The sequence below is a fragment of the Vicugna pacos genome, chromosome 7 (assembly GCF_048564905.1).
Source record: "Vicugna pacos chromosome 7, VicPac4, whole genome shotgun sequence".
Classification (NCBI taxonomy): Eukaryota; Metazoa; Chordata; class Mammalia; order Artiodactyla; family Camelidae; genus Vicugna; species Vicugna pacos.
This window is the reverse complement of record NC_132993.1, coordinates 72,217,205-72,235,435: the sequence shown is the minus strand read 5'-3', so window position 1 is coordinate 72,235,435 and position 18,231 is coordinate 72,217,205. Positions and strand designations below refer to the sequence as shown.

The 18,231-nt window shown below is 36.9% G+C and overlaps 1 protein-coding gene across 1 annotated transcript in view; it reads left to right on the top strand.

The window, feature by feature from the left end:
* Positions 1-12,759, top strand: part of GNAI1 (G protein subunit alpha i1) — a 70,860-nt gene extending 58,101 nt beyond the window's left edge. Inside the window, exons 6-9 of the mRNA XM_072965144.1 lie at positions 4,050-4,179; positions 5,067-5,220; positions 10,715-10,920; positions 12,556-12,759. Of these exons, the coding sequence (XP_072821245.1) occupies positions 4,050-4,179; positions 5,067-5,220; positions 10,715-10,905 (475 nt within the window). The 3' untranslated portion in view covers positions 10,906-10,920; positions 12,556-12,759. The remainder of the gene's footprint in view (positions 1-4,049; positions 4,180-5,066; positions 5,221-10,714; positions 10,921-12,555) is intronic.
* The last annotated feature ends 5,472 nt before the right edge of the window (positions 12,760-18,231 follow it).

Below are 18,231 nucleotides of genomic sequence, written 5' to 3'. Positions count from 1 at the left end.
ATGAGTTATTGTCTATAAAGGAAACAGAGGGGAGAGCTCTGTAAATGATGGGAAATGGTGGAGGTAAATGTTCTGTCAGTTATTTGGTACTTTAGGCAATCTAACTGTGCACAGTTCAGTTTTGTTCTTGGTTAGATGCACCCTAAACATTCACTTCCAGCCTAGGTTTCTCAAGGTTGTCATTTTAACGTCAAGCAAGTACTGGGACTTAGTAAAGTTGTCTCTCATCACGATCTTTCCAGAGCGTCCACTTATCTTGCTCTATTTAGTCTTCTTGGGTGAGGCGGAATTTCATAGGATGTTTTTAGTTACTGTTTCCACTTGCTGACTTAAACATAGGTTTGTCAAGAACTTCAAATAAGCTTTTTCTTATTTTGGATTTGAATTCTGTTAAATTACTATCATTGCTAACATATGGTTCCAGCTTTGCTTTTTATATGTTAAGTGAGCCTCAGAAGAATGAGGGCAAAAATATACTTAGAATAATTCTACTGGGAACCCTTTAGTGTATTTATCGTTTTGTGTTGTAATTCATTGTCTGATTTTAACTGCTGATACTCAGTTTTGTGGTATGATGGGAACTAACATGCAAAATGAGGCAATAATCAGGCATTATAATTTAAGAATATATACTATCACCTCTGACTGCATTTGTGGCAAGTGTCTGAATTATTCTGGTTTAGAATCAAGTTTTTATTGATATTTTTGTTAAATATAGAATTAAAGCATCTTTTCTATTAGAAAATTATAACAGATAAGATTCTATTCCTTTCCCTTAGTATTGTAAATGTGTGATTGGTTTTGGGGTGCAGTGTCACATTTATGGGGTTAATATTCATATATGGTCAACTAGCATTGTAGCAGTCTTGGTCACAGTGGTATAGATGACATTCTGCAGGTAAGTCAGCCATATCGGGATCTCCAATATCCCCTTCCACCTTCCCTCCATCTTTCCACTCCCCCTTAAAAAAAGAAACCTAAGAAAACTCGGTTTCCACTCCCTGTTCGATGCTAGTCAAAAAGTCTCATCTTTTCATGAAGGAGAGCGTATTATAAGGAGAACATATTATAACGTGTTCTGTTTTGGGTTAAAAAAAACAGATGTTCAGAATTGGAAGATAATGCTAATGAATGTGTGAAACAATGAATAATGCTTTGTGCGCTATCTGATCATTTGTCATGTTAGTTTTTAGTCATTTGTGCTTTGACTTTTTAATTAGGCCAGTGATATTCAAAGTGTGGCCCCTTGATTGGCAGCATTAACTTGTCTGCTTGGTGATTCTGATGCACTCTAAAGTTTGAGAATCACTGGCTTAGATTTAAGGTTGTTTATGACCAATATATGAATGACCCTCTTTTGCTTCTAAATTAAATTGGAGAGAATTACATGATTGTCAAGTTAAAGCTCTTTTATATTTAATATTCCCACAGCATAACTGGAAGATCTAGATCTTTAATATAGGAAAACTAGTCTGTTGCTGCTTGACAAAGTGTTTTTTAAAATGTTCTGTAGACACACAGTTCATTCTTCCATTCAACAAATATTTAGGAAGTGGAGGGGATATAAAATGGCCCAGACCAAGTCTGTTTTGTAATGTGAGCTGTTCTAGGGGTAGGAGCAGAGAGGAGATGACGTAACTATTTAAAAGCCATAGAGGAGGATGTACTAGTTTCCTAAGGCTGCTGTAACATATTACCACAAACTAGACCGCATAAATTTATTCTTGATGGTTCTGGGAACTAGAGGTTTAAAATCAGTACGTCAGCAGGACTATGCTCCTGAAGGCTCAAAGGAAGGATGCTCCCTTGCCTCTTCCTGCTTCTGGTGGTTGTCAGCCGGTCTTGGTGTTCCTTGGCTTTCATCACGTGGCCTTCTTCCCTACGTGTCTGGTTCCTCTTGCTTAGTACTTCACTTCTCAGTGTCTCTCTTTCCTCTTGCATTTTACTTCAGCAGCGCAGAGAAACAAGGCTGTACCTTGTGCTCTTTGCTTGGAAATTTCCTCAGCTAAATCTAAATATCCAAGTGCATCTCTTACATCTTTCTTATACCCAACAGTGGAACACAGTTAAGCCAGGTTTTTTGCTGCTGTAAAACCAAGATTACCTCTTCTCTGGTGTCCAATAATGGATTTCTCATTTCCTTCTGAGACTTCATCAAAAATATTTTTAACATTGACATCTCTTAACATTGTATTCATGATGAGATATATATATATATCTTAGAAGCTTTTCTAAACTATCCTAACTTTTTCTAAGTCTCCTCAAAATCACCTTTAATATCCAAATTTATGCCCACTCACCTTCTCAAGGCAATCTGGGCTTTCTCTGTCAAGTAACTCAAAATTCTTCCAGCCTTTACCCATTACCCACTTTCAGAGTCACTTCCAGTTATGGGTATTTGTTTTACAGAATTTGTATCAGTCAGGGTTCCCAAGAAACAGAACCAGTAAGGCTTGTTTATTTCGAGAACTGGCTTACGTGACTGTTGGGGCTGGCAGATTGGAAGTTTGTGGGGCAGGACAGCAGGCTTAGATAGAAACTGGTCTTGCACTATTGAGGCAGAATTTCTTTTTCTTTTAGGAAACTTCAGTTTTTGCTCTTAAGGCCTTTGAACTCATTGGATGAGGTCTGCCCTCGTTATAATCAACTGATTAAAAATGTTACTTGCAACTATAAAATTATAAAATACCTTCACAGCAGCACCTAGTGTTTGACTGAACAGGTGCGGGTGATAGCCTAGCCAAATTGATACTTAAAGTCAACCATCACAGAGGGAAAATGTGGGACACAGTGGGCTTGGTGGTTATTTTATATTGAGTAATCAGGAAATAATGTGACTTCTGATCAGAGACTTTACTTAAAAAGATAATATATTTTAGATAAAGTTGTCTTCAAATTATGTTCCTTGGCATTTTAACAAATGGGTTATCATCTTTTATCATTTTATTTTGTTCCTGGTTGATCTTTATTACCCCTTTTAATTCAGTGTGTATTGTACTACAATCATTTCATTACATAGCATGCTTAATGAACAATTTACTAGCTAAACCAACAGAAGGCCGCTGAAAATAATGATAAAAGTAACAGCACTAGTGGCTTTTGTAGAGCACATGTCTGATGGACTTGGACTTGGTTTATAGGCCAGTACTACTCTGCAGGGAAAATTCTTTTTCCCTGAGAATTAAATAGGGACTATTTTAATTAGTGCACCATCTAAATAAATGGAGCCTTTAAAAAATGTACCACTTTGCATAGTGTTTCATTATGTAAGTGGTTGCTTCTAGGTTGCATAACATAGTCTATGTGAATTTCAACTTTGTTTTAACAATAAACTCTTACAAGAAAAAGAGGAAAAGATCATTGTCGTTATACTGTTAATTGTGTTTCTCCCCTGTACACTGTCCTACAGTGGTACTGTGGTATATCATGTAAAAATGAGTTTACTCAATTTTTGGACTGTTGAGGAGACCACCCATTTACCTCACTGTTTTTTTTTCCTATACCATGGTTTTACTTTTTAATTCAGGCAACCTGTTCGCCCCTGTCTCAGTAGGACTTGCTTGCTCAGCTTTTTCTTACCCAGAGTGGTTTCTCCTGTACATCAAAGTCCTGCCTGCTATGTTGCTTCTGAGAGAAAACATTTTGTAGTGAGAAGACGGGACCATGTTCTCTGCCTCTAATGTTCCATGAATGTGGCAAATTGAATATACTCTCATTAAATGCTTCACGTGACTTCTCCATGTTTACACATAGTGCAGCCCTTTCACTGGTATTTGCTTTAATGTTCTGTTCTAAAGTGCTGTTATTTTAGGGTATTTTGGGTATTTTGTTTTGAGATTCCCTCCCTTCAAAGACTAAAAACCAGGAGATTTTTTTTTTCTTTCTCAAAGTCAGTTTGTGACATTATTTTCCTCCCATTAAGTCCTTTTCTTCTTTCTTCCCATCCCACATTCCCCATGTGATGTGGAGCTTTTGATTCATTTTATAGAACTCCTCAGAGCTTTTCAACATCCAGGATGATGTCAAACTCATTCTTTTCGTCTTAACAGAATGTTTGATGTGGGAGGACAGAGATCTGAGCGGAAGAAATGGATTCACTGCTTTGAAGGAGTGACCGCCATCATCTTCTGTGTGGCACTGAGTGACTATGACCTGGTTCTAGCTGAAGATGAAGAAATGGCAAGTAGAGCCACTTTGAAAGACGGAGCACAGAATATGAAAAGCTGGAGATGTTGCCAAGAAATTTTCTGAGAAAAATTCTAGTCCAAGACTTATGTCTCTTAACTTACTACTTGTGCCAGCTCAGAAACAGAAGTAGTAAGTTAAGAGAGTAGCTCAGCCTTGATCTATCTGATACTTTGCTAGTCATGTAATTTTCAGATGTGTATCAATGAGCCATTAATCTGGAGGAAATATTTTTAAATAGAAATTTAAAACTCTTAACTTTGGTACAGACTAGGGGGGAAAGCTATAAATGTCAGCTGCAGAATTTTAAAATAAGGTACAGACAGTTACTGTGCAGGAGGTGCAGCACACACGTTCATCTCTTGTCTTCTGGCACTACAAAATACATCACTGACTTTCTGAAACCACAAATACTGGAAGGGCAGGAAATTACAAGTTTCCTTCCCTAATATACATTTATATTTAGGGTGTTGGGCTAATTGTTTCAGGTTTTTCAGTTTGTGAATCTTTAGAAATCTCTGGTTATCTCTTAAAGGAAACTTGGATTAACTCTAATAACGAGGTCTCCTTTCAAATGTTCGCACTGGCATTTGTAGATCACAGGGCCTGCAGCAGGACACGCCAGGCACAGTGACAGCCGCGGCGCTCAGCGCGTTTTCTGGCTGAATGCCAAAAGTCATGAGTGACTTAGGTACTCATCTCACTGAAAATCAAAGTGTGTGTTCTTGTTCTTAAATGGCAGAAATGTATTTTTGTGGTATGTTATCTACTTTTCAGCTGACAAAGCACTATTTTATTACCACATTCGGTATTTTTTAAAAGTGATTATTTCTCAGAATCCTTGTCATTATGACAACTGGCTGTATTCTTTTCTATTACAGAACCGAATGCATGAAAGCATGAAGTTGTTCGACAGCATATGTAACAACAAATGGTTCACAGATACATCTATCATACTTTTTCTAAACAAGAAGGATCTCTTCGAAGAAAAGATCAAAAAGAGCCCTCTCACTATATGCTATCCAGAATATGCAGGTATTTTACTTTCTGCAGATAACTTGTCAACGCCTGTATTCTAAGTGAAAGTTCCCTCAGGCAAGATTTCAGCTGTTGATTTGAATCTCTGGGCTTAGTAATTCTTACCTTTAAGAGAAATTATTTACCAAACTGCATTCAAGCACAAATAATTCCTTGAAGTGTGGCTGAGATGATTAAAAATAACATACTCATTTTAAGGAAAAGCTAGTAGATAATTTTCTATGACGATTCCAAGTCTGGTTTGTTAACGGATCTGGTGTCAGGTATAGCATGATACACAATACGTAAGACATGTCTCTGCTCACTGACTGATCTGAGAGACAGGCATACTCCTAAACAAATACCCAGTGGTGGTGCAGCACGCGACGACTGGAGAATGTGAGCAGTAAGAGTAAGGGGAAGTTAAGAGAAAGAATGGGAAAGCAGGCCTGGGTTCGCTAACCACTCAGAGGAGTCAGGCGGCTTTCACAGGAAATCCATGCTTTGGTGATGAGACCAACTGTGCAGTAAGAAAAGGAGACCTGAGATGCTGTTCTGGCTTTTCCATAATTAGCTCTTTGATCTTGAACAAGGCAGTTACTTTCCCTAGTCTCAGTACCCATCCCTGAAATCAGAAGTTGGCCTAAACCATTGGTTTGGTTCCTTGGCACACCTCCCTGGCTGCTGTTGAAAGATTCATCCCCTTTTATTCCCCCACCAACGCAACTTCTCCCTCATTAAAGCAGAGTAACTTAGCTTTCATCTGTTTTACATATTGGGTTACTAAATAAGGTTTTATTTTATTTTAATGATGAAGGCTCTGTGCCTTTAAATTTTTTTCTTGACTACCAATAGTGTATATGATCTCCAAACCTAAACATTCTGAAAAGTTTGGTTCATTCAGCTAATTGCCCTTATTCCATACTAATTGTTTAAAAAAAAAATCTCAAGCATTTGTTTCATTAGAAACAAAATTTTAGTCAGTTTTGTACAATGAGTACTTACTGCCTTTTCACAGGCAGTGTTAAAACAACCATGTGATATCAGCGTTCATATTCCCACTTAGGCAGGTGAGAGCACCGGGGCTCAGAGATGCAACAGAGTCCAAATCCAGACCCAAGTCTGCTGTAGTCCTGCGTCCAGAACACTAACCACCAGAACACATTTAATTATAGTCACTGGAGCCAGAGTGGGAAAGTACTCATTAGTACAGCCAGCCCTTTTTGTGCATTGCAGTTATACTTCAAGTCAAAGTAATTTCAGAGTCACTTATTTTAAAACTTTCATTTTCTTTTGAAAGTCATGGTATCCTAGGTACCTTACTCAAACACTTTTAGGGCTTTAACTATTAATTTTTTAACTGAAGTATTATAGTCAGTTTACAATGTTGTGTCAATTTAGGAAAAAATGTTATTTATAGTTCTAGTTCCAAGATTGAAGTTATCCCGAATCAAGGTGGCTCAGTTTTATCTTTATTAGAGGACCTAAAAGAATCCACAAATATTACCTCCCTACAGTGATTTTAGAGCAACCAAGAACGTTAATAAATTTTTTTTAACATGTATACATTGTGCTCAAAATGTTTTTATGTTGTCAAGTTAATAAGAATTACTGATCTCAGAATAATTCTTTCACAGTCCCAGAGTTAAGACTGTAACTTAAAATCTTCATCTCCTGCTCTGAGTATTGATGCAGTGGCCTCTTGCTTTATCCTCAGCTCCCAGTTTCTGTGGCTGCTGTTTTCTCTGGAAGAACTCAATGCAGCCTCCAAACTACTCACTTGGTTTATTTCCTACCTCTCTCTGCTCTTATCGTCTTCACATTTATGTGCTAACATTTTACCAAATTCCATCTGCAGTCTTATAATCCTTTACCACTCCATTCTTTCTTAGTCATATTTATTCTCATCATGTTAAATTCTGTTGTCAGCTCTAATTTTTCTATTGAGACTGAGGCTTCCATTTCCAACTGCTTGTTGAACATACACAGGTTTTTTTTTTTTACCACCTGAAACTCAGACTGAACTCATGTTATTTTTTTTCTTTCAAATATATCACTAACCCCCCAATTCTCCAGTCTTATCATCTGTACTCAACCTTTATTCAAGACAGCTCTATCAACATTCCCACCTCCAACCCCAATTCAGGTCATTCTGTTCCAAAAATTAAAGTCAGATTGAGGAATATACTTAATTCGTTCATGTATCTTGCAGCTCTGGGGATTCAGTAATCTAACTAGCTACCCAAAATAGATAGATAGAGCAAACTGAACCATGCACTCAGTGCAAACTGTTTTCCCAAAACATATTTTTAATTTAGAGATTACATTAGCTTTGTGAGTCAACAAGAGACTATTTATTGACAGAATTTCAGAGCACCAACCTTACTATGCACTATGATTTAATAAGCTAAAATTTTGTTTGTAAAGTAGATGGTTTAATGTAAACTTACTTTGACAACCTAGAGAAAATGGAGAATTTCCAAGATTGAATCATGAAGAAATAGAAAATCTGAACAGACTGTAAGGATCAATAATGAAAAACCTCCCAACAAACAAAAGTTCATAACCAGATGGCTTTACTGGTGAATTCTACCGAATACTTAGAGGAGACGAATTACCAGTCCTTCTCAAACTCTTCTGAAATATGGAAGAGAGAATACTCCCTAACTCATTTCACAAGGCCAGCATTATTACCCCGTTACCCAAACCAGGCAAGGATGCCATAAGAGGAGAAAAAAAGTCACAAGCCGAAATATTAGCTAACTGAATTCAGCAATACATTAAAAGGATCAAACACTACAACTGAGATTTTTTGCCAGGATGCAAGGATAGTTCATTATCTGCAAATTAATTAATGTGACACACCACCTAAACAAAATGAAGGGTAAAAATCTTATGATCATCTCAATAGATGCAAAAAAAGCATCTGACAAAATTCAACATCCATTTATGATTAAAAAAAACTACAAAATGGGTACAGAGGGAATGCACCTCCACATAATAAAAGCCATATATGACAAACCTATAGCTAATATCATTTAACAGTGAGAAGCTAAAAGCTTTTCCTCTAAGATAGGGAATAAAAGATAAGGTTGCCCACTCTCACCACTTTGATTTAACATAGTAATTAGAAGTCCTGCCATAGCAGTTAAGCAAGGGAAAAAAAAAAAGACATCCAAATCAGGAAGAACAAAGTAAAACTCACGATTTGCAGAAGACATGATATTATATATAGAAAATCTTAAAGGCCACCAAAAAACTGTTCAAACTCATAGTCAATGAATTTAATAAAGCTGCAGGATATAAAAATCTGTATACAAAATTTGTTGTTTCCATACACTAGTAATGAACTATCAGAAAGAAATTTAGAAAACACTCCAATTTATATAGTTGCATTGAAAGAACAAAATTTCTAGGAATAAATTTAACCAAGGAGAGGTGAAAGACCTGTATATTCGAAATTAAGACCCAGATTAAAGACACTGAAGAAGACACAAATAAATGGAAAGATACTCCCTGCCCATGGATTGGAAGAATACTGTTAAACTGGTCCGTATCACCTAAAGCTATAAGAGTCAGTGTATTCCCTATCCAAATTTTAGTGGCCTTTTTCACAGAGAATAAATAACCATAAAATTTTTATGAATCACAAGACTCCAACAGCTAAAGCGATCTTGAGAAAGAACAAAGCTGGAGGCATCCTGCTCCCTGATTTCCAACTATATTGCACAGCTGTAGTAATCAGAACAGTGCAGTACTGGCATAAAAACAGACACATAGATCTGAGGAACAAAACAGCCCAGAAGTAAACCCACACATACACCATCAAGTAATTTATGACAGAGGACCCAAGAATATACAATGAGAAAATGACAATCTCTTCAATTAATGGTGTTCGGAAAACTGGATAGCCACAGGCAAGAATGAAACTGGACTACTATCTTGCACAAAAATAAACCCAAATGGATTAAGGACTTGAACATAAGATCTGAAACTATAAAACTAGAAGAAAACATAGGCAGTAAGCAACTGGACATTGGTCTTGGCTGTGATTTTTTTTTTTTTTAATGTTTGACACCAAAAGCAAAGGCAACAGAAGCAGAAATAGACAAGTGGGACTACATCATCAAACTAAAAAGCTTCTTCACAGCAAAGGAAACCATCAACAAAATGCAGCTTTAAGGAATGGGAGAAAATATTTGCAAAACATTTATTTGATAAGGGGTTAATACCCAAAATGTACAGTCAACCCGAGGTACCACTGGGGGACTGGTTCCAGGACCTGCCATAGATACCAAAATCTGTGGATGCTCAAGTCCCTTACATAAATGGCATAGTACAGTTAGGTGGTCCTCCATATCTGCTGGTTCCACATCCGTAGATACAGGGGACCAACTGTATAAAGAACTCATACAACTCAGTTAACACAAATCTGATTTACAAAATGGGCAGATGATCTGAATAAGACATTTTTCCAAAGAAGACATACGGGTGGCCAACATGGTGCTCAGTATCACTAATCATCAGGGAAATGCAAATCAAACCACAGTGAGCCGTCACCTGACACCTGTTAGGATGGCTATTATAAAGATAAGAAATAACAAACATATTGGTGAAGATATGGAGAAATGGGAACCTTTGTGCCCTGTTGCTGGGAATGTAAATTGGTACAGCCATTATGGAAAACAATACGGAGGGGTTCCTAAAAAACTAAAGGGAGAACTACCATATGGTTCAGCAGTTCACTGCCGGGTATTTATTTGGAGAGAGTAAAACCTCTTTGGAAAAGATATGCACCCTTCTATTCATTGCAGCATTACTTACAGTAGCCAAGATGTGAAAACAACTGGTGAAGTACGGGACAGGGGAAGCACTGTAGTAACGCAGGAGGCGGTCTGTATATAGGGTCCTCCCTGACCTGGAGTCAGCCTCAAATGTGGAATAGAGGGTCTCAGGATGGCTTTACCAAGCAGGCTGGGTAACAGAGGACCCTGAAGGCCAGGCATGTAATTTTGTATTATTACTGCAAAAGAAATAAATAAAATATTCATCTGAAAAAAGCTGTTAAGTATTATATATGAACATATATAAACGATATAGATACACACTTAGCACAAATGTGAAACTCACTGAATTTTAAAAAGTGAAAATCCTGATGTTGTCTACCACCACTCAAGTCATAGCCAGTCTACAGTTAATGAGCTTTTGAGTTGTTTCCTAAACAGTCTTTGTATGCCTTCTGGGGAACACAGGTATATAGGTCTGTCAAAGGCACACCTAGAAACGGAAGTGCTGGCTCGCAGAGTGAGTGTGTGATTACCTTTATGTACCGCCAAGTATCAAAGTCAGAAGTCTCAGTCCCCTGAAGAAATAGTTTTCTGGAAGGGAACAGTTACAGAGGCCACATACTTTATACAAATGAAACTAATTTCAGCATTTTAAGGTCCCTGTTGCTCAGCACTATACCCATTTCAACTTTTCACCTTGTGTTCCTTTCCTTTTCCCATCTCAGGCTCAAACACGTATGAAGAGGCAGCTGCATATATTCAGTGTCAGTTTGAAGACCTCAATAAAAGAAAGGACACAAAGGAAATATACACCCACTTCACATGTGCCACAGATACCAAGAATGTGCAGTTTGTCTTTGATGCCGTAACAGATGTCGTCATAAAAAATAATCTAAAAGATTGTGGTCTCTTCTGAGTTTTGCAGTTAATGGTAAAATGTATTTTCAAACCAAATGAGTACTTATATGTGGATCTCTCTAAACTAGAGTCTTGCAGCAACACAGAATGTAGTATATGGCAAATGCATCTGGGACCTGACCAAAGTTATTGTGTTTTTTAACTGAAAGTAGCAGAAGGACCTTTCTTAAATGTGAGAGGTGGTCTTGCAGGGTGAAACCAAGGGCAGTGTTAAAGCTGGGCTCTAGTGTATTGGTGATTTCTACGTAAGTGTAAATATGCAAATATATGTATACATGTATTTATGACTTTAGTTTTCCACATGACTTTTAAGTATTAAGAGTGATTATAGTGTGATGGCTTTGGAAATAACAGAAATATTAAGTACTTTGTACTGAATGACAGACCTATGTTTGCCAGTTTTAAACAGCTTTATTTATGTTCAAGTCCTGTAAATTTTTAAGTACAGTAATTAACAATAGGACACGTCGCAGCCCTTATCTTGATTATATGTATACTCGTAATCATAAAAATGTTATTTGTACAAACGTTGCACAGACTATTTTAATAACATGATTTGTTCTTCAAATTTAATGTGTTTCATTGAAATATTCTTAAAGATGACGACTGTACCTGCCTTTGGATCAATTAAACATTGTATGCATTTTAACTTTTAAGAGTGCATGCTCATCTGATGCTACTTTAGATTTGGTTTGAGAAGTATAAAATTGCAGATTTTTGAGGATATACTATCTTAGACTAATAAACACTTAATTTTTATTTAGTTGGTTTGTTTTCACTTTGAATTTTAATATTTGGATGGTATTCATGCATTGCCTTAAAGGTGATGCCAGATTAATTTTTATACACTTTAAATAACTACATTTTTATTTATAACTAAGTTTAGGTGGATGTGAGAGCATTTTTTGTGGGTAGAAACTAAGATAGCATAATGAATTTTGAGATATTCATTTGTGTATTTCCTTTGGGAAATCCCTTGTACCTACCATACATGATAGCTCCTTGTTTGGAAGATAACAAGAAAATCTTTGAATATTCTGCTGCTGATACAATGCAAGCTTTAAATTCACATAGGTAACTAGTTTCAAATTTAATCATCACGCTATATTAAAATTACTTTTTCCCCTTAGCTTATTCAAATTTCCTCCACTTGCTTGAGTTTATATTCTTTCTTTTTAAATTGTGCTTTTATTTCTGAGAATGAAATGGGCAATTACACTTAGAAAAAGATTAAGTATTCAGTGATTGTATGTATACTCAAATAAGTGTTACATATCAGCTAGATATTGAACTGTGATGGTCATTTTTTAGTTATTTAGTGTCTCTGTGACCTCATTTTAGCAAAATGAACAGCATTCCATACCTTACTTCTCTTTTATAACTCACCTTGAAAAAGTCAGGCTTTCAGTAAGCTTTGTGGGTAAGTACTTTCTAAATTTAGTTGTGTTCTATCATTTTGTTGAAGTCTATTAGTTGAAGTCTACCAGTGTGTATGTGTGTAACTAGAAACTACATTTACATCTGTTCACTTTGGGGATTTGTTTTTCCTCTTTGTAAAGAAATTCAGAGTTATCAAAATTCCTTAAATGTGTTAGTTTAGATTCTTTATGTGCCTTTCATGAAAGATATGTTTTCATTAATTTTACAGATGGAAGAACTGTTATATTCATATTATGAAGCTATATATGAAATTCAACTATCCTATGAATAAATTTGAATCATGAAAAATAAGTTTAAAAAGCCACAAAGAAGCACATATTGGTGACCATCATTGATGATTTCCTGAACTTTATTCTGTGTAATTGTGTTACTAATAAAACCTAATAAATTTGAATTTTTAAAATTTTACAAATCTGTTGGCTAAATTCATGTTTAGCTTTAGAACTTAAGTATCAGTCTATAGTCTCTTCATTTCTTCCTTACCTAACTGCTATCCTTCTGCAATTTCATCTACTCCAGAAGTTTGAATTTTCCTTGTCCCCAGTTTTCTCATGAGGTGTGGGGCCACATTTGGAATTGCCTGCTTGAGATCCCCTTCTGACGGCCCGCTCCGACTCAGCACACCCAAACCAGTTCATCGTCCTTTTACTTTTAAACCAGTTCTCACCCTCTGACTTAGCCGCACCAGCAGTCATGTACCCTCAGTGGGGGGTTTTTCGAACCTCTGGAACTCTTCTTCATCCCCATCTCCATCTCTGACAAGCCATGATTTGCTCACAAGTCTACTTTCCCAGTGCTTCACATGTGTTTTTTGTTTTTATTTTCCCTTTCTACTACTACCTACTGAATTCAGTTCTCTGCTTAACTTCCACTTAAAATGGCTTATTAATTAAAATCTCCACTTAAAATTTCTCCCTTCTCTAGTCCAGGTTATTTATCCTAATCTAGAACCTCGGCTGTGTTCCCTTCTGTGCACTGGCTCTGACTTGTCAACAGAATGAAATCTAACTTAGCTTTCTATTCCAGGCTTTTCATCATCTGAGCCCACCTCACAGCGTCCCTACTCTCTCCCACACTACATCCTAATCACTCTAACAGTGCTTGTGCATGGCCTGGGCTTTCCTCCAAGCATTGTACTGCCTGACATTGCTTTAAACAATGCCTGGACTATGGGATGTGTTCATTCATGTCTGTTAATGCTTTAATTATTTTTATTTATTAGTACTTTTGTTTGTGGTACTTTTTTTTTTTTTTTAAGGTAAATTGGCATCTGTTCTTCAATCTGCCCTCTCAGGAACTACAGGTTCTCACAGGACTGCCAGTCACAGTTTTCACGTCCCAGGTCAGAGGCTTGGGTCTGACCAGTCCTGGTCCCCATCACTGGGCGAGTGGCCCAACTGAACCAATCGTAGTCCCACTTCCCAGGCCTAACTTTCATAAAGCTGTTCTGGTTTCTAAAATCCCCTTCATTCATTTCATTACCCTTCTTAAAAAAAACAAAAAACAAAAAACAAAAAACTTATGCTTCATCTAATTAATTCAGGTTCAGTCTTCTACTGAAAAAAATTCTGGCTCAAATGCATGTTCTTACTACATGCCAGCAGTAACTGAGATAGATCCAAAAAAGCACAGAGGAGTTAATGAGCAAGATAAAGGTTTCAAACCTTCTGACTTCATGTCTGTCAGAGAACTAAATAATGCTACCTTATTTCCAGAAAATGTGTAAGTACTCTTTCAACCATTCCCACTCTCACCTCGGTTTATCTGAACCATATTTTTTGGATTAAAAATACGTAAGATAGAACAAAGCTGGATGCATTGTGCTCTCTGATTTCAACTTACATTAGAAAGCTAAAGTAAAGCAGTATGATATTGGCATAAAAACAAGACATAACAGTGCTGAGAAGCAGGTCAAGAGCCCAGAGATAAGCCCAGGCATATGTGGTCAATTAATTTATGACAGAGGAGCCAAGGATATACAGTGGGGAAAGGACACTTTCTTTGATAAGTGGTGTTGGGAAAGCTGGCCAACCACATGCCAAAGAATGAAACTGGATCACTATCTTACACTGTACACAAAAATAAACCCCAAATGGGTAAAACACCTGAAATAAGACCTGAAACCATGAAACTCCTAGAAGAAAACAGGTGGTAAGCTCCTTGCATTGATCTTGGTGATGCTTTTTTAGATCTGACATCAAAGGTAAAGGCAACAAAAGTGAAAATGAGTGGGACTACATCAAGCTAGAAAGCTTCTGCACAGCAAAGGAAATTACCAGCAAATTGAAAAGGCAAGCTGTGCAATGTGAGAAATAATTTGTGTATCATATCTTATAAGGGAGTAGTTAATATCCAAAATATATAAAGAACTCATACAACTCAACAGCAAAAAAGAACCCCACAATCTGATTAAAAAAGGCCCAAGGACCTGAAGACATTTTCCCAAAAAAGACATACAGATGGCCAACAGGCTTGTAGTAAGTTGCCCAGCATCACTAAGTATCAGGGAATTGCAAACTAAAACCACCAGCAGCTATCACTTCACACCTGTTAGAATAGCTATTATCAAAAAGACACAAAATAAGTGTTTATAAGGATGTGGAGAAACAGGAACCCTTGTGCCACTAGTGGGAATGTAAATTGGTGCAGTCACTATGGAAAACAGGATGGAGGTTCCTCAAAATATTAAAACTAAGACAACCATATTCAGCAATTCTACTGAGTACTTATCCAAAGAGAGAGAAAACAATGACTCAAAAAGACAAATCTCATGTTAATGGCATTATTTACAAATAGCCAAGATACAGAAACAACCTAAGTGTCTACAGATGAATGAATGGATAAACTGTGATACAGACATGCAAAGAGGAATATTATTCAGCCATAAAAAGAATGAAGTTTGCCATTTTTAGCAACATGAATGGACCCTGAGGAGGGCATTATGCTAAGTGAAATAAGTCAGAGAAAGACCAATAAACAATCTCATATGTGAAATCTAAAAAAAAAAAATCAGCTCATAGATGGCAGAGAAAATACTGATTGCCAGAGGTGGTATGGGGGGAGGGGTGAAATGGGCTAAAGGGGTAAGAAGACATAAATTTCTAGCTACGAAATAATTCATGGGGATATAATGTACAGAATAGTGACAGTTAATAACACTGTATAGCATATTTGAAAGTTACTAAGAGAGTAAATTTTAAAAGTTCTTATCACAAGAAAAATTTGGAACAATATATAGTGATGGATGTAACTAGGCTTACTATGATCATTTTGCAATATATACACATATTGAATCATGTACAGATGAACAAATGTTATGTCAAATATACCTCAAAATGCATTAAGACTTCAAAAAATATAAATACAATACTTACTGTATCTTATATCAAACCCATATTAACACCCATTAGATTTGAAGGTACTTAACGGGGCAGTTATGGACATTCTTATTCTTAACGTCATTATCTATAGAACTACCCATGTGCTTTGTGTAAATGAACTTAATAATGGGATCCGTATTACAGATGTTAGCACTTTCATTGTATAGTGTGTTATTTTAGAGAAAAGGAGTTGGGGTGGGGGTAGCAGAGGTGCTGGCATTCAGTCTGAGCTCAAACCTGGCTCTCTTATTATTAATTGGGTAACCTATGGCAAGTTACTTAATTTTTCTCAGCCTTTTTATCATTTGAAAAAATAGAGGTTAATAATTAGACCATTAATATTAATGGTTGTTAAATAATCAGACTATTAAGTTCACAATGCATGTTAAGCACCTGGAAGTGAGTCTGCCATGTGCTAAACAGTAAGTTTTACAGCTATTTGACTACAAAGACTATTAAATTTGGGGATAACTTTAAAATCACAATCAGTGCTTAACCAATAGTTGTTGATAAGAAAGAGCTTTGAATAAAATGTCTCAAAACAAAATAACTATCGTAATTCATTTTTATAGTTAAAACTTCAGAGTGTCTCATATTGATAACGACAGTGGAAAATTTGAGAAGAAAAAAGCCATCTTCTTAATTTCAGGACACTTTTCTGTTATTTTAACATAACATAAACCTCCCATATTTTTGGTTATGTTAAAGTTGGTTTGGGAAACTTTCTCTTGCAGTTGCTTTTGAAAACCCTATCTTAATAATTAAAATACCTTTATATCAAGAGTTTTATATTTCATAACTCCATTGGCCTGTTTCCATGGCATTTTCCCCATAACCAATAACTGCTTGCTTTGGTATCTGTTGTGATGTGTTGTATTATTTACTTGGATGTCTTAGTTACTTTAAAAATTATGAAACACATTTCATCAAGTCCAGAAACACCCAAATATGCACAAGCAGGAATCTACTGCAATCATGCAGGCCAGGACTGAGGAGGCCTGACCGGGGACAGTCTACCATGTTATAAACCTCGAGCACCATACATAAGGTTAAATGTTTCCAACTTCTTTGATTCACTGGCCATCTTCCTGGGGCTCCATACCAATGAACTGAATGGAAACACTGCCATTGCCAAGAGAGAGTTCTTCAAATTAAGAATGCATGGTAACTGATTACAAATGAAACAAAAGTATTTAGCAAAGCATCCACTGAACATAAATCAAAGCAGATTTTAACTACTATTTTAGCAGGTGACAGAGTGCCACTTTTGGCAAAAGAAGGTACTATATCCTTCTGAATTGCATATTGCCTCACCTGAAATAAAGTACATGGAGTAGGTCTCTTGAGAACCTTAGAATCCAAACCAAAGAAATTCCTTTTCCAACAGAGGCGTCCATGAAGAGATTCTTAAGATTAATTTTACTTTTGCACAAACACACTATATGTATGCTCTATCTTACTAGGATTTAAAAAATTAATTTAGATACATGATTCTGCAGTTAATATTTACCAAACTGACATTTGTACAATTTCACTGTAAAGCTATTCTTAAAAATAAGCCACTGTGAAGACTGGATATTACCTGGAATTTTGTTATGCCCTCTTGAATTTTAATTATTTTCTGTGAAAAAGTCAAAGTAATTTCAGCTTTGAGCCTTTCCTTACTTTTGAAAATCGAAAAATGAGTGAAGTCAAAACTACTTGTAAATAATTCTGTCTTTAATTCACATTAAATGAAGTAATATTGGGTTCCAGTTCAAGAGGGCAACATAGATCCTGAACTCATCTTCTCCTATGGACACGCTGAATTTACAGCTCCATATGGAACAATTTCTTCTGAAAATAACTGAAATACCAGCTGAGCAACTCCGGCTCACTGGGCAAATGAAAACGAAATCCACTGAAGCAGGTAGGAGAGTCTGAGATGCCATCTCACTGTGAAACTCACCTCCAGCATGGCAAACCAGTCAGGAGAGAACTCAAAACCCCAAGCTTCTCTCTGAGAAGCAAAAGGTTTGAACCCCACGTTGGGCACCCTAACATTTAAGGCATGCACCTGAGAGATGAACCCCCAAAACATCTAACTTTGAAAGCCAGTGGGGCTCACATCCATGAGACCCACAGGATGACAGCAAACTGAGAAACACTTCTTAAAAGGCAGGAGCACACAGACTCACCCTCGCCAGGGCCCAGTACAGAGGCAGCCAGCTAAGACGCACCTAGACTTTCTGTGAAAGAGACTTGCTTGCTTATCTTAAAGCAATGGGTCTGACAGGCAGGCATCTAATTTAATTCACATCTAGACACTACTCAACTCAAATCCTCTCCAGGAACAGAGAGGATTTCAGCAGGTGCCATCTTTGCGCTCTCCCTCCTCACTCCAGGTCACTGCCATCTCCTGGAAAGGGGCGTGCACCCTCATCTGGTGCCCCAATTTTTGCAGCTACTGCCCAGGGGACACCTCTAGAACGCCTGGCTCTGGTGGTAAGGTTTACACCCAAGGT